Consider the following 16,826-nt stretch of genomic DNA (forward strand, 5'->3'; position numbering starts at 1 on the left):
GGGGTGGGGAAGTCTTGTGGACCGAGCCCTTAAGCTGTGGGGTCTACCTGGAGATAGTGTCAGAATTGAGATAATTGGCTTAGTGATGTGGAAAAACACACATCGGAATTGGTGTCAGAATCGTACCAACCCATAGGCCTTCCTTTAAAACCCTTGAACTCATTACAGACCTTTCTAGGTGGCCACATTCGTTTTATTTTAAAATTCATTTAGTTCTCTCCCTTTCCCCCTCACTGTGCTCATTAGTGATGTGTGGTTAGAATTCTGCCTTTTAAATCTTTCCACTCCTCTTGCATCATCTTTCCTTTAGAACCCTGTTCACAGCATTCTTTTTTTTGTTTGTTTTTTCCTCTGTACCTCTTGAAATTTGCCTTTCGCACATCTACAGGCTGTAGTGTGGCCATAACACTCAAGAGTAGGTACAGGGCAGCATTCCCCTCTCCCAAGGCTGCTTCCTTTCAGTTCCGACACAAAGTGAGTTGTTTGCTTTTAGCTGCATGAGACTTCCAGCTGACTGCTGGATAATTAATGATCTCTTCGTCCTCCTAAGCAGTTTGTTACGAGTGACTTGCCAACACATAGCATTTCCACTGGTTTGAGTTCTAGGCCCAATGTAACAACAAGGTGAAGACCATTAAAGGACACTTTCTACACCTGCCACCAGACTGTGGGGTGGGAAGACATGGCAGGAGGACCTTTAAGGTGAATGTCTGCTTTCACTGGAAGAGGATGAAGAGGCCCAGCCACGGGGAAACAGACTCCACATCCCCACTGGAGAGACGCAGGACACCCGAATGGAAAGGATGACCTACAGAAGGACGTGGTGCGGATAAGAAGGAGGGATGGATAAAAATGTCTGCGGCCAGAAGGTAATCTGGGAAAATTATGTGTGTTCTATCATCACAAAGTGACACTAACCACAAACAGAAGAACGGCTTAGAGGATGGGACTGTAAAGAAAGATGTAAAACTGATGATAAGAGGGGAGTGGTTATGTAAATTAGGATATATCCAGAGAGTAGAATTCCACAGAACTATCAAAAGTGGCCTTATAAAATTATGTAAATGAAAACACTGCAGTTGACTAGGTTTAAAGGCAGGTTACAAAACAGTTTATTCTGTGAGACCCAATTTCCGTTAAAAAGACACACACATACATACCTCTGGTATACTGCTTCCTAAACTTTGATATGTATACAAATCTGCATATTAACCAAATCTAGGGGTCTGGTTAAAATTCAGATTCTGATTCAGTAGGTCTGGAGTGGAGAGGCCTGAAATGCTGCATCTCTAACAAGGTCCTAGGTGCTGTGGCTTCTGCTGGTCCTACTGACCAGCATTAGTAGCAAGGATATACACCAGGGTATTGAGTGATGTGTTTAATGGGTGATAAGGCTTGATTTTAGTTTTCTTCTTCCATTGTATCTATTTTCTAATTAATTTGGGTTAAAGAAGGAAAATTAATGGGCATGTGTTGTTTTTATGTTATGAAAAGACAAAATTCACTTACTTTAAAAAGAGAAAAAAGGTGAAGCAAACCACAAGGTCATGAGAGATATAATAAAACTGTGAGGAGGAGCCTCTATAAAATTCAAGCCAAGGAGGAAACACGCACACCTAAAAAAGGCTGGAGGGGCAAGGGGAAGTGAGGGACATTGTGACAACAAGTCTGTAAGAATTCTGGGGCCATCGGACGAGTGGTATCAGAGGACAGGATTGTTGGAATCTGCGGCATAAAGAGGCATATTTTACATGGAAAGAAAATTAAAACGAGCAGTGATAAGACAGGTGCAGCCCTGCACTGCCTGGTGTGGGCAGCCTTGCCAGGTGCACAGAGGGGTCCAGCTGGGCCCGCACCGCCTCAGGGGACTCAGGGACTTGAGAGGAGAGCTTGTCCTGCCGGCTCCAGTTTGAAGGATATTCTATGTGAGGAGCGACGAGTGAAATCTGGGCACCACTAGAAAGCTAATAGGGACTTTTAGAAAGGCAGGTCAGAGGTTATGCCTGCAGCCAGAATGTATTAGAGCTGGCTGACTCCCAGGAATGTAGGCGTGAGGGAATCGCAGGGCCACGTGCGTGGCTGGACAGAGCTGGGCTCCCCGTCTCACGGGGCTTGGGCAGCAGAGTGTGTGTCCCCAGAAGCCTGCAGAGAGCAGTGTTTCTTTTCTATAAAAGATCCAGCCTGAGCCAGACCTCCAAGAAGGCACTGTCTTTGGTGGTGACAGCAGAAGGGACAGGGGTGGGTGGTAGAGCTCTGCTATTTGGCACAAAACACTGAGTGACAAGCCACAGAATTCACACGGTGTTATCACCATAGGTGGGGATGAAATCAGGTGCTCCGGATTCCTTAACCCACACCAGGGATGATCTGAGACCGCAGAGAAAGGGGCCGTTGGCAGGTGCTATTTATTATCAGTGACTATTAATTGTTTTGCAACACTGACACTAAGACTGATATCAAAGTCATAAAGTGGTATTCACACCCTCAGAGTTAACCAGAGTCACCCACAAAAGGTGGCCGGGAGCTAGCCCTCCAGGCTGGAGTCTGCCCTCTGCTGGACATCATCGTGATGACTCGGATAAAAGGGAGCAAAAAGAAGTCTCAGGAACAGAGAGAAATTCTGCTACTTCCAAGACCCTGACCCACATAACGCGGAGACACAGGAACTCACAGAACAGTCAGTGGATGTAGTGGTATATTCTCTCCACATATACAGTAGTTAATGATCTCTGAAAAGCAAATCACTCACTGCCACTTAGAACGACACCCGGCAACTCACTCCCCTTTCCTTCAACCCTTTCTAGGGCTTTTCCCTGTATCCATTTTCACTCTTCCATTTCCTGAGAAATATGAAGCATTTTCTAGTAAAACCTATTTAGGGAGCTGTTTGACTACAAGCAGGTTAGAAGTACTGCCTCATCCTATGAGAGGCCTGTCAGGGCCAAGGGGCCCCGGGAGGACTGGCAGGTGGGCTCTCTCACCTCCTGCTCCCTACCCCGAGATGGTCACATCTCCACGCGTGTCACCTTGTCTCACTCACGCTCTTATAAAACCAAGTACACCTGTGATATTGTGCCATAATAAGAAATATCTAGGGCTTCCGTGGTGGTGCAGTGGTTAAGAATCCGTCTGCCAATGCAGGGGACGCGGGTTCGAGCCCTGGTCCGAGAAGATCCCACATGCCGTGGAGCAACTAAGCCCGTGCACCACAACTACTGAGCCTGTGCTCTAGAGCCTGCGTGCCACAACTACTGAAGCCCGCGTGCCTAGAACCTGTGCTCCGCAACAAGAGAAGCCAGCGCGATGAGAAGCCCGCACACCGCAACGTAGAGTGGCCCTCGCTCGCTGCAACTAGAGAAAGCCTGAGCGCAGCAACGAAGACCCAACACAGCCAAATAAATTAATTAATTTAAATAAATAAATAAAATCAATAATTTTAAAAAAAAAGAAATATCTATTTAGTCTTCATCCCCTGCCCCATTTCTGGCATAAGAGCTTTTAAAACACTTGGAATTTCTGACTGATGGGGTGAGAGGAGCATCTCTTGTTAATTAAAGTCATGTCTACTTGTGGTCTAGTAAACTTAGAATATGGACTGTTGGCAGATTCTATGGAATGAGGGACAAAGCTGTCCTAAAATAGTGAGTGTTACTATTCCTGCTACATCCTGTATCCCCGAATTTCTTTCAACAATTTTGAGGGTGACTGTAATTTCTCAGGTCTCAGTATAAGAAAATGTCAGTGAAAGTGATCTGGAATGAATCCCAACCGCTTCTCTCAAAGAAGTGAATTAACTGTGAAACTCGCCACGGGCACAATCACCGCCACTCAACCCTCTTGTACCCGGAAGCACCGACGTCAGCTAGCAGCAGGGGACACCCCCAAGTCTGCGTCCAGCCCTGACCCCCGCCCCAACGATACTGGTCTAAACGGCCCCACGTTCTCCTCTGTCCTCTGTCCTCCTCACGGCAGCCCGACTTGATTTTCTTGATCAAACTGCTTTCCTGCTCTAAGACTCTTGCTAGTGCCACAGTGGCTACTGATTAAAACCTAAACTCTCAGACTCCATCGAAAGTCCCAACAGTTTGGTCCCCACATACTCTGCCAACCTAATCCCCCATTCTCCGCCTTCCTCTCTTTCTGTCCTCAGCCACACCCACTTACACACTGTCCCTGAAAACCACGGGCCCAAGCTGCCCCAAGACCTTTGTTTAGGTTGTTCCCTCTGCCTGGATTCCTTCTCCCTCCATACCTGCCAGTCAAAGTCTTCCCAAACCTCCAATTCCATCCCCTCCAAGAAACTACCCAGGAGGCTCTTCTAGTCTCCTTGGGTGTGGTCCCTCCCTCTCTGCCTCAAACCTCATGCCTAATGTACTGATTAGCACTCCACAGTCAGGCTTTAGGAAAGTGTTTATCTCCCCTACAAACCTCCAGCCCCTGGAGAGCGCTCTGCTTTCCTCCCAGCACAGGAGCTGGGAAGACAGCAGGTGTGAACTGAGGACAAGAGGAGGGGACAGACACCCTGCGTGCCGACAGCCGTGCCAGCCCTGCCCACGCAGAACTCAGGACTTCTGCATACTTACGGTTTCCACAGTTGAGACCACCAAGGCCGAATGGGCAACTGCAAGTCAACAAAGAAAAAGAATAAGGATTAGTTTCAAATATCAAAAGAAATAACTGAGGCAATTTACCTAAGTAACTTCTAAATAAGGTTTGGAACAAATTCATCAGAATAAATGAACACGGAGCCTACCTCATGCAGGTTTCATTTTCAAGCCTATATCCATCTTCACAGGCTGAAAGAGAAAAGGAAAATCCAGGAACGTGTCTATTGACTTCCCTTGGTCCAAACTGACAGTTAATAAAACTAGCCACCCCAAAGGCCACAACGGTATTCTAGATCCAGCAGGCTACAAACAGCTTTAGAATTACCTAAAACCTGGCCTAAATACTGTTGCCAGCTCAACTCAATTTTATCAAAAAAATTCTTAACCTCTTAGCGATTCTCAGTTTCCCAGCTATAAAAAAGAGGATAATAATAATATCTGTTTTATAGTTTCTTGGAGGGGATTAAGTAAAACAAGGCATGCAAATGACTTAGCGCAGCACCTAGCACATAGTAACCACTAACTGTTTGTAGCTGTAATTATTATCCAACATATGCAATTATTTTTGGAAGTTCTCCATGGCCCCTGTGTAACATCCTTCCGTAAACACAAAGACAAGTGCTTCACCTTCTTTAACGTAAGTCAAACCTTTAACCAGCTGTTGGCTCCATCAACCCCCTTCCATGAGGAAGTGAGAGCTGTGACACCTTCAGAGCCATGGTCCTGGTGGGGGCCTCAGTTTCCATAAGAGAACGCTCACCCCGTGGTCTGTGTAGTGGATTCTAGACATACCTAGATGAGCCCTAATCGGCACATCACGCAAGACCATAGCTTTGAACCCTCTGGCAGTGCAGCTCATGGACCACCGCTTCACTGGGCCTGTGGGCCAGCCATTCCCCTAGATCAGCAGTTCCTGAATTGATCTGATCACAGAACATTTTCAACATTACAATAAGCTGACAGAACACCATGAGCTGTAATGCACGCTTGGATGAAAGTAGACAATAAAAAATCTCCTCGCGGACAAATTCACTGCTGCAAGGAATGATAGAAATTTGATTCATGATTAATGTATGCCATGCGCTGCATACAAGAATCACAGGTAAGAAAAGGTACATAGCGTAGAGCGGCGATCTCTGGACAGATAGCACACACGCTGATGGTGAGATGTGAGTGCCAGCAGCACACGTGGCTCAGAGGCTGCACGCCCTGCAGGCTGGGATGGGAGATCTCTCACAGAGCTCCTGCATCCTCCTTTAAGGATCAGTGCATAATAATATTAACCACGTAGATGTGCTTAACTTTTTTCTTCCTTCTATTTTTTAATGTTAGACGCTAAATGTTTCTAGTATCTATTTTGTTGTCATAGACTATCGATATACCACTAGAGTTTTGTGGAATGGTTTGGAAAATACTATTCTAAATAATCTAAATTCTCTCACAGCAGATCATGAGAGCTGTGAGCCTGCACTGCACTGTTTGGCCCCCTGGAATCACTTTTCCTGAGCTCCGCCCTCTTTATTAAGGGCAATCTACTACTAGCAGCAGCCCCAGGCAAGCCCCTAGGGTATTTATCACAGGCTGTCATGGACCACATTGCCACAATACCACTCAGTAACCTCGTGATGTGGATGCTCCAGAGAAACTTCTCTTGGGCCCTGGGGCCTAGAAAAATGCAGATGGGCCTAAAGAACTGTACTTTATTTGATGGTCGCCACTTCTTTCAAAATCATGTTTCTCTCTGCCTCAGTGTCCAGGAAGCTCAGAACTTGAGTGAGTGGCCTATCTTTAGGAAACATGCGGGAACTTAAGGTATATCTTTCTGCATATTCATTTTCCTTCTAGCCTCAACAAAGTAGTCATTTTATTTCTCCTTCAACCTGATTTACCTTTTAAATTAAATCTCATTTTGTTACCATGAATTATCATTAGGCACTTCAAATCTTTTTTGCAACAAGGTAGAGCATAATCATATCCCACTTCAGGAAAGAGAAATGAGGCCCCTCTCCCAAATCTTTGATACCTTTGAGTTCTCTGAGTTCTCTGAGCTGGCCTTACTCAGCTGGGGCCTTCTCTAAGGAACAAGCTGAGACCTCCTGTCTCCCTGGCGTGGAAAGCACCACGCCCTGGCAGTCCTTGTGCTATGGCCGGGTCGTGGGAGCAGGGGAAGCCGCCCCTGGATGACCCATGGCTCTGTCTGCAGGGCAGCTACACGGGGACTGCTGGCATCCCAGTGACTCTTCCCCACCCATCTCAGCACTGAGGCAGGCTGATGTCACACTAGTCTGTTCTATTCTGAACACTTCTTCCTGGAAATATTTTTACATCAAATCTATCCACCCAACCCTCATCTGCTGGGTGGGAGCTTTCCACCCTGTGGCTGTCATCCAGCCAGATGTAAGGTCCATCTCTTGTCCTGCCTGTGAGCTAATGGGCTGGGCTGTTTTCACTTAGCTTCAGAAGTGGTCCAGCTCCCTGGTGTAATGATATTTCCTTATTTCAGATGGGCTCATTCAGTCATTCATCAAAGACTGAGTGCTACCGTGGGCCTGGTGCTGCTCTAGGGGCTCTTGGAGGGAAACCTTGTCATAAGGCACTCCAGTGCGCCTTAGGATCCAGCTCCTCATCTCCATGCCCTAGAGGGACCCTGACCCGCAGAACACTGAAGATGAAATGAATGTGGCAACAGCCAGCATATACACCCAAAGTGGGCTTCCCCTATTGATATGGAACACAAGCAAATTTGAGCCTTCTGGACTTTTAAATAAAAGGTCAGAAGTACATGGTGGAGTCTTCAGGGCTCTTTTGTTCCCCTGCAGGAAACCAAATCAAGACCTGCCAATCTTGTCCTATCATATATGCTGCCCTATCATCCAATCGTTCATTCAACAGACATTTATGGAACCCCATAATGTGCAAGCATATTCTAGAGACAGGCACCCAAGGTATCTGCAGTCTAGTCAGAGAAAGAGACCTGCAAACAGGTGGCTGGAATTCATCAGGATATCTGCATAATGGAAGGAAGCTAAGACATCTACGGGAAGGACACCTACCTTAATTTTACATGATGCTTTGAAAGTCTGGTAAAGACATTTTATGTGAGACACTGAGAAGCTGTGTGTGTGCATACAATAAAGAACAATATACAGTTGCTAATGTATAACTGCTAATTGCAGAGATTTAGAAAACACACACCCACATGCCTTTATCCTCGATTTACACCAGGGACTGACCCCGGATTTGAGGTGTCCGAGAGGGTACTTCTTTTAACTATCCCCGTGCTCCAGCACCAATGGCCAGAAGATGTCACTGTAACCCCTCAGAACCCAGCTGACCGGGCTGTGGCCCAAGGAGCTCCGGGATCCATTCATGGAGCTCTGATGGCCATGGGTGAAAATCTAACCAACAGGATACTGCAGAAAGCAGGCTGCACAGGGCCTCGGCCACAAGCCCAAAAGCTAACCACGGTTTTCTTATGCCGATTCTCCAGTCATTACTTGATAGACATAAGGTTTCCGGTGCCTGTGTCACTGCATCTGGTAAATCTTTGACAGCTCTGCTATTGCTAATGCTAGTCTGTAAGCGACACAATTATAGAACTACTGACTTGGAAAGAGAGGGAAATGACTCATGCCAGCCAGAAGCAAAGGTGGCAGGGCTGCTCTTGAGGCCGCCTGAAATTGCAGAGGCACTGCGTACAGAAACGACTGCTACTCTGCCCCACGTAGCCACACGGCCTCCAGCACACATGGACGTCAGCAGAGGTTACCTTCACACATGAAGCGGGCTCAGTGTCCCAGTTTCTAAGACGGGCCAGGAGCACTTTGCATGAAACCAGATAAGAGGGAACTAAGAAGCATCACCTCGGTATCAAAGCGGCAGACTGACAGGGCACTGAGAAGCGCTGTGAGCTTCAGAATCAGGCCTGTTGCCCCACAGAGTTGGTCCCCCTCTTCAAACCCCACCCAGGGCCTGTGTGCAGAGCTGAGGAGGTGCACTTTCAAAGCACCTAAGTCAGAGGGTCTGAAGCTCAGGACGAGAGCACTGTCCTGAAATGTATTTCTATCCTCTCCTCTAATGGGAAGTCCTGACAGAAATAAGTGGCATGTCACCTTTCCCCAGGATGCCATTTTTACTCAGATTCCAGTACATCTGTCACCAGCAGGCATTGACTGAGCAGGAAAACTGGGCCAGACACGTTCTCATGTGATGCGAGGCCTAAGGCTACGTGATGCCTTTATGTTGCTAGTTTTCCTGTGATCACGAATTGCAGCAGGGTTTCGTAAGTCAGGGTACCCAGTGCTCTGGACTTGAATTCATTTTATTTTAAAGCAGTATTCTTGCACTGCACTCACTGACCAGCCTTCGTCTCAAACTGGATGAAGTGAAGCCTCACCTAAGAGATGAGCAGAACTAGGTTTCTGCCTTGAAACCTTTAAAACCAGAACTCATTGGTTCAACAACCACCTGGGTAAAATACAAGAGCAAAGGCTGATGGCTTACAAAGTACCTCCATAACCACTGCCCTCTTTAATTCTTAGAATATCCAATGAAGTATCACTGCACCCATTTCACAGAAGAGGAAACTCAAGCTCAGCGAAGCAAAGTGACTTGCCCGAGAGGATACAGGACGGGCAGGCAGAGTGGGGCTCTGACTCAGGTCTCCCGGGCTGCCAGCTACCACTAAAAGGTACAGCCCTGCTTCCGTGCTGGTATTTTCATTTTAAAAGATTAGCAAACAATAGAATAAAGCGTTGGGAATTAAAACAGTAATTTTTCTAATTTCCTCTAATTAGGAGAAAAAAAAAAAAAAGGCCTGGCCACCCCAGGCATTCCATTCTCTTTTCCTTTGAATCTGGTTGGCCAGACCAGTGTGCACCAGTCAGAGATAATGCTATTATTCCAGGGAGATAACGTATTCAACTCTGCTGGGAGCCAAATAACTAGGACCGGTTACCCCCAGATTAGAACAGTCACCCCTAGAGCAGAGAGAGTGCCCCGGGCAGACAAAAGCACCTTCCCCGCCCCCCGGGCCACAGAGCCCCAGACCTGCCGGTACCTCGGCAGGAGTGGTCCATTTTGTTGAACTGGAAGTAGCCAGACTTGCACTGGCACAGCGCGACCCCGTCCAGATCGGTGCAGATGGAGGTCTCTTTGTCACATTCTGGGGTCTTCCGCTTGCACAAGCTGCCCGCTAGAATGGAAAAACAAGACAGTGAAACAGAACAAAACCTCTTCCACGTCGAGCATTAAGATGCGTGAACGTTCTATTTCAAGAGGCTCGGAGAACAGTTTCCAAAAGAGCCTGCGTGGTGCGCCGCCCCTCCCGGAGGGCACTTCCGCGCTGCCTTCTGCCGCTCCTCCCCCGAGTCGGCCCCCCGGGGTCTGTTAGTAAAAGTTCACGGGGCAGAAAACAAACCCAGAAGAAACGGGGTGCCGTCGCCACCTCCAGCGTCCCCTGCAAACACAACCCTCAACAGGTGGGATCCTCTGCACCTTCACGCTCTAGCGCTGCAGGGGAGAATCGGCACAAACCCAGAAAGCGTGACCCCTCCCTCTTAGGAAGAAGGCCTGTCTCGGCTGAGGTGTGTCCGTCTGGCCTCCAGGGACTCAGCGCCTGCTGTGGCGGGTAGCCTGCTGCCGGGCAGACTGACTCCGAGGAGAGGTGTGGAAGGTAAGCCGGGCTCTATGTGTTCTGTCACTGCCCGCCTGCCCACTATACTGACGCCCGCTTGGGGCTTGCTTGGCTCTGGGTCGTCAGCACCTGGCCATGTGGGCCATGCTCATTTCATGGATGACAAAGAACTCTTTCATTATCATCAGAAAGCATTCATTGTTGGGCATGTGGCCCTGTCTGAGGTTGTACACAATGAACCCTCTCTCGGGTTGTATACAGCAGGCCCGCTCTGAGTTTGTATACAGTGGGCTCTCTTTGAGGTTATGTACAGCAGACCCTCTCTGAAGTTGTAAACAGTGAACCCTCTCTCAGGTTGTATACAGCACGCCCTCTCTGAGTTTGTACACAGCAGGCCCTCTCTCAGGTTGTATACAGTGGACACAACGAGGGTGCTTTTTACCATCTAAGGTAGGTCTAACAAAAAAACATACGTAATTGGGGTATACAGACAATAGAACAAAAATATGAGATCACTTGGATAGTGGACAGTAGCTTATTTACACTACGTACAGGGTGAGACTGATCTACGCCGCTGTTTTTGGCGGGCGTGAGCAAGGTCAGCGTGAGGAGAGAGCCGAGGAAGGGCCACGTGTACACTGGGCAGTGAGGTGTGGGCTCCCTTCTCCCACCTTAAGGAAAACACCAACCGATTCAGAAACCAGGTGCCAGCTCTTAACACAGCAAAGCTATACCCCCACCCCACCCCAGGCAGGTTCTGGTGACAGGGACCCCGGCATCTGCCTCCTTGTCTGAGTCTCGAGAGCTTGGGGCCAGTGGGTGGCTTGGTCACAGGAGGTTAGTTTAGGACACAACTTCAGCTCTCAGAGCTGAATTTCCTGCCTTTATCAGTGGAAGCTGGCATGCTAAATCAGAACCTATTGGTGTGTGTGATACAATTTCCTTTGTTTATTGTGAAAGGTTTGTATTTAAGGGAGAAAAATGAAAAATGGAAAATCTCACCAGGCAAACACGGTGAAGCTGGCACAGAGGGGCACTAAACGGCCACAATCTCTCATCTAAAGCCTTAATATAAAGAAATATCTCCAGCACAGAAGGCCGTCCAGGCTGGTACGAGTTGGTGCAGCAGCCAGCCTGAGTTGCCTGGCCTGATTAGATATTTTCCGGAAGCCAATGTCACGTTTTCCCTCCACCCTGCCCACGAATCCCGCCTGCTGGCAAATACTGCTCGCCCTGCTGAAGCAATTCTTCCCCGCATAGAAGCAGATTCACTTGACGGCAGGGAGAGCTGGCCCCGCCTTTGCAATGGAGGAGTTGCTATCCTCAAAATTCTTAAAGAACATTCTGTCATCAGTCCATCCAATGGAACCACGTATAATGCCGTGTTCGTTTTAAGTCTGGCGATGTGATTTTTCTGCATCTACAATTCCCATGGTCCTTCCTGGGCATAACATCCGCCAAACAGACAATGAGAATTTATGTGAATCTAAGGCTGGGACGCTCCCTGGGGGATTTCCAAGGACTCTAAACCTCTGGAGAGATGAGAGCTACAGTTCTTTGAAAGGCGAGGAAATAGATGTTTTGTGAATTGAAGGGGAAAAACCTGCCCTTGCAAGGGCAGCGTCCCGAGTGGCCCGGCGCCTCCCACGTGTTGGGAACACGCAGATGTCAGAAGCTGACAGCTCCCCCTGGTCCAGCCCGCCTCTCTAGCACTCAGAGGGGTGAGTGAGAGACCAAGCAGTGTGTTGGCAAAACCTGGAGAAGCCCTGGGAGGGAAAACAGAGAGGTGAGGCTGTTTTCAGCCAAGACGCGTGGCCGTCTTTGTCCTCAGGGGCTCGGAAAGCAGAGGCAAAGAATGGGCACCAGTACACGTGGAGGCAGGAGGTCTGTGGGAAATCTCTGTACCTGCCTCTTAATTTTGCTGTGAACCTAACACTGCTCTAGAAAAAAGTTTTTTAAAAAAAAAAAAAAAAAAAAGGGACCTTGGCAAGGAAGACAGGAGCTTTCCCGTAAGCTACCTCTGAGCAGTTGGAAGAATGGGGGTCAGAGAGTGGGCAGGGCTGCCACGGGCATGGCCCTTACAAATCCAAATATCTTGCCACTTGATTTGCAAAACATGAAATACGTTTACTAAGGACAAAAAAGTAACCTAATATAATGCTGACCACGTAGCATGTATTCCACACGTGTTTAGTGAACTGCAAGGTCCCCTTCCTACTTTCTGGGGAGGAAAAATTGGAACCTTTAAATCACTGGCAAGAGAAAGAAACTAAAATCAAAGCAGAGTACAGTGTGATGGGGAAGGAACTTTTTAACTAATTTCCCAATGAATCTGAATGATAGCAATTTCAACTCCAGAATGCTTAGCTCTTTTTTTTTTTTTTTTCAAGTGAATAGCCCTTAAATGGGCAAAGCTCTAGCATTTATCCCTGAGCAAAAGGTTAACTGCCAGCTCTGTAATGCACAGTCCACAAGGAGGGCTCTCCAGACCTGCTCTTGCAAAGCTCTGGCTCATCGGGAACGTCCTGGATCTCCAGCAGGCAGAGCACCAAACCTGCTACCTACAACTTAGTCTAGCATCTGGGCACCAGATGGGGAGGTTCCCTCCGACTCTGCATCCCTCACCAGTCCTCTGTGTAGCAAAATGAGCCAACCAGAGCCAGCTCTGACCACTTATGAGACACAGCAGGGGCAAGCCCCCCTGCATGAGGAAGCACTTTTGATTCCAGCAGAGTTTTCCCATCCCAGAGGCGAAACCTCCCCTCCAAGACCCGAATTTGCCTTCCAAACTTGTTTCTAATCCATTTCTTCAGCTGCTTCACATCAGATGCACTGTAGAAGCTTTCAACAAAAACAGATAAAGAACAAGAAAAGAGAAATCACGGACTGTGAGCAGCTTGGCCTCTAATCTTCTAGTCTTGTTTCTGTGCATTTAGAATTTGCAAACAAATACACAGAAAGACGGGTGATTCTGCACATGCTTTTTTTTTTTAACCAAATGGTATGTCATGATGAAGGTTTGGAGTCATTGACAAGCATGTACATTCTGTGTGTGAATTTCTATCTCCCCAGAGAGAGTAGGAACCTTTCAAGGGAAAGAAGAGTGGTTTTTGCTCCATTACATCAGCTCCTACATCCCTTCCAATACTAATGCTGTATAGAAGAAATAGAAACAGTATGCCAAGGACTGGGGGCCTTCAAGGCTGTGTGTACAGGACTCTGTGTGTGTGTGTGCACGCGCCCACGTATGTATGTGTGTGTGTCCGTGCATGTGTACACAAAGATGCACACACACAAAGGCCTTGTGCTTAACGCCCATTTCAAAGACAGGCTGGTTCTGTGACAAGTTTCTTGGACCTGAGCCCTGAATGCCTTACACTTCTACCCTCGGTCTGTGCCTAACTGAATGGGTGGGGTTCTCCCAGAGGGCCTCTTACCTCTAAAGATCCGCCTCTGAGACCCCAAGAGCTGGCAGACCTCAGCAGAGGTCCTGCAGGAGTTGACACATTTCTGCATCCCATCGGCCAGGTCGAACAGCGTCACGTTGGAGGCCAGGGAAAAGGTGGTTTGCAGTGACATCACCACCGCACTGGGCTCCCTACAGGCAAAATATGTAGGTTTTAATTGTCCTAAAATGACATGTGGGCCCCAGGGCTTTTGGAAAATGAGTGTCCTCCCCATTCTCCAGTGAGGGCCTGGGAGAGCATGAAGTTCCAGTGACCTTGGCCCTGGATCACCCTATGGCCCAATCAAAACAAGGCCCAGTTTTGTTGCCATCACCCATGTTAGAACATCCTTCCCTTTCTATAGACTGGTTCACAAACTAATATAATCCTGTTACTTACCTAGAAGCATGAGCTGTGGATCGGGTATAACCAGGTAATGTTGAAAAACACACATTTAACTGAAAGGAAGAACAGGTTTATCGTTAACTGTGAGTCAGACAAAAGCCTTGAACCTAGAACGAATTTCCTATTTTCAGGATCAAATAGGCGTTTTCCAGCCATCAAGTTGTCAGCAGGTGGCCTTACGCAGGAGTGGTGTCTTTTTTGTTCCTTTCTTAAATGCCTTTCTGCTCTTATTCTGTTGTTCCATGAGTACAAAGGGAGAGAGGCAGATAGTAAATCAGTGGGGAAAATCTTGGCAGGAAATGATGTTCAGAACAGCACCCTTGGATGCAAAACATCTTCAAAGGAGCAGATCTCTTCTAAGACCCAGGGTTTCAAAAACCTCAGAGGCAACTGTTTATTTGGACTTTGCATAGTGAACAAGCCTCACTGAAAAGGCTGGGTTCCTTTCAGCTACCCCAGGTCTGGCAGGCCTGACACAGACCCCTCATAATCTACAATGAGTTGACCTAACTCACAGATAGGTCCTCTTCAGTAAGGCTCTCCATAGGAAATTACATTACATGGGTCAAGAGCCCTTTTGTTGAGAGCAAATTAAGAGCGACTCTCCCTGTGTTTGCCTTGTGCCCTCGGAAAGAGCAGAAAATCCCTGTGGGGCATGAAGTACATGCCTGCTTCTCCACTCCCCCCCACAGTAGGGGCTGGGGATTCCTTTTATGCAGCAGAGGGTCTCAATACCTTGACCAATGCAACCCACCTGTCTTCAAAGCCTGTGTGTCAGACACATCTCACCCTTCACAAGGTGGATTCAAACACGGGATGCTATCAAACCCTTTTTTGGCTTTGTATGACATTGCTTTATATTCACAAGGTAATGATTTATTATTATTATTACTTAAACTTTTTTTCCCAGGAAGAAACAGAAATAGCACATTTCAGAACAGAACAGCACCTTGGGAAAGGCTACTTGAGTCATTGCCTAAATCTTCTCTAGTCATAGCCAAATCTTCACTATATCTTGGAGGTGGGGATGTCACATCACTAATAAATTATATGTTGATACTGGGTAAAAATTAGCAAATCAGATAAGTCACTGAGCACCGTGTAATGCAGAGGACTGTACCTCTGCACGAGTTTCTCAGCCCCTGTACTATCTTAGAAGGAAATATTGACCTACAATTGAACTAAGAGGCAGCTGCAGTACAGTGCCAAGAACACCAGGTATAGGGTTAGTAGACGTAAAACCCTGTCATATAGTAAAGAATTTGACCTTACGCCAAGAGAGGTCTGGCCCTTGACTCCTGGGAGGTAATTTCTAAGCCTTTGGAATGTCCTGCCTTTGTTTACCTGGAGACCCTGGGCTGCTCCAGATAATCTAACAGTGTGATTTATGGTGGGGTTTGGGGTTACAAGGTAACCCAAAGGGTTACCTCTCCAGAGGGGCTGGAGACTGAGGTCAGCCATATGGGCAGTTGACTATCTGTGTTTTGGCTCTAGACACCAAGGCTCGGGTGAGTCTCCCTGGTTGGTGATACTCTATGAATATTGTATACATCATTGCTGAGAGGAGTTAACCCTGTCCATGACCCCATGGGGAGACGACGACTGGGAGCACTGAATTTGAAACCCTCCTGGACTCTGCCCCATGCATCTCTTCCCTTAGCTGACTGTAACCTGGATCTTTTCACTGCAATAAACCGTAACCACAAGTAGAACAGCTTTCAGTGAGATCTGTGAGTCCTTCTAGTGCATTATCAAAACTGAGGGTTTCTTGGGAACCCCCAAACTCGCAATTGGTGTCAGAAGTGAGAGTGGTCTCTAACTTTGCACCTGCTCTGTGTAAACTTGGGCAATGTCACTCACTTCCAGAGCCTGCCAGTTTTCCCTCTGTAAAAGTGTTGGCAATACCTCTTATAGGAGTGATGCATCTGGTAAAGTGCCTGTCACAGAGTAGATGCTCAGTAGATACAGAAATGGAATTGGAATCTACATGTTACACAAATAAAACCCATGGTCCCATAAAATCCTATAGGTTTTGGCTAATATACTCTTACCCATAAAGAACAAGTAAAATTAAAATCAGAAAGCAATCTCTAAAACTTATTTTGATGGCAAATTTCAATTTTCTGAGCACCAAATCTTAGACTATGGTAGCAGCTGAGAGGCAAAATTTACTATCTGAGCTTCATTTCTATCTCTTCTTCTTTCCTCTCCATTTTTCTTTTTTTCTTTCTTGCTTTTTTCCTGGCAAAAAGCAGGCAAGGAGGGAAAGAAGAAGAATCAAAGGCCCCTAGATAATCTACTCAGTGAATTCTCAACCCTGGATAATAGGATTAACTGTTCCACGTTTGGCATTCCCTTGAGAAAAAAGCATCATTCTCTCCAGGTTCCAAAACACAGACAGAAAAATCACACAGCATGTCAACAGCAGATGGGACAGTAGAATTTTCTGGGTCTTTCCGCTTCACCAACAGCTCTTATTGGTTCATGTCACCTAAATGTCTGTAACTATGAGTCTGAACATGGAAAAGAAATGCCAAGGCACCGATAAAGGCTGCATGGGAAGACACATTAGAAGAAATGCTTCTACCGGCATCACTGGTTCTCAACACCTCCCTTCTATTTCCGAGAGGCCTTTAATTTTACCCTAAAGTTCACCTTCCAAGTATAATAGAAATGAACTGCCCAGGAGATACAGCTGATCCCCAGGAGGTTCCCGATTCTGAATAAAATCTG

The 16,826-nt window shown here is 47.2% G+C and overlaps 1 protein-coding gene across 2 annotated transcripts in view; it reads right to left on the minus strand.

Moving 5' to 3' along the window:
• The window catches only part of HEG1 (heart development protein with EGF like domains 1), an 81,880-nt gene that overhangs the window by 17,290 nt on the left and 47,764 nt on the right, over positions 1–16,826 (minus strand). For both annotated transcript variants that reach the window (XM_061194282.1, XM_061194283.1), the window contains exons 11-15: positions 14,088–14,146; positions 13,680–13,840; positions 9,667–9,801; positions 4,754–4,796; positions 4,584–4,621 (exon numbers count right to left, since the gene is read on the minus strand). In XM_061194282.1, coding sequence (XP_061050265.1) covers positions 4,584–4,621; positions 4,754–4,796; positions 9,667–9,801; positions 13,680–13,840; positions 14,088–14,146 — 436 coding nt within the window. The remainder of the gene's footprint in view (positions 1–4,583; positions 4,622–4,753; positions 4,797–9,666; positions 9,802–13,679; positions 13,841–14,087; positions 14,147–16,826) is intronic.

The sequence above is a fragment of the Eubalaena glacialis genome, chromosome 6 (assembly GCF_028564815.1).
Source record: "Eubalaena glacialis isolate mEubGla1 chromosome 6, mEubGla1.1.hap2.+ XY, whole genome shotgun sequence".
In the NCBI taxonomy this organism is placed as follows: Eukaryota; Metazoa; Chordata; class Mammalia; order Artiodactyla; family Balaenidae; genus Eubalaena; species Eubalaena glacialis.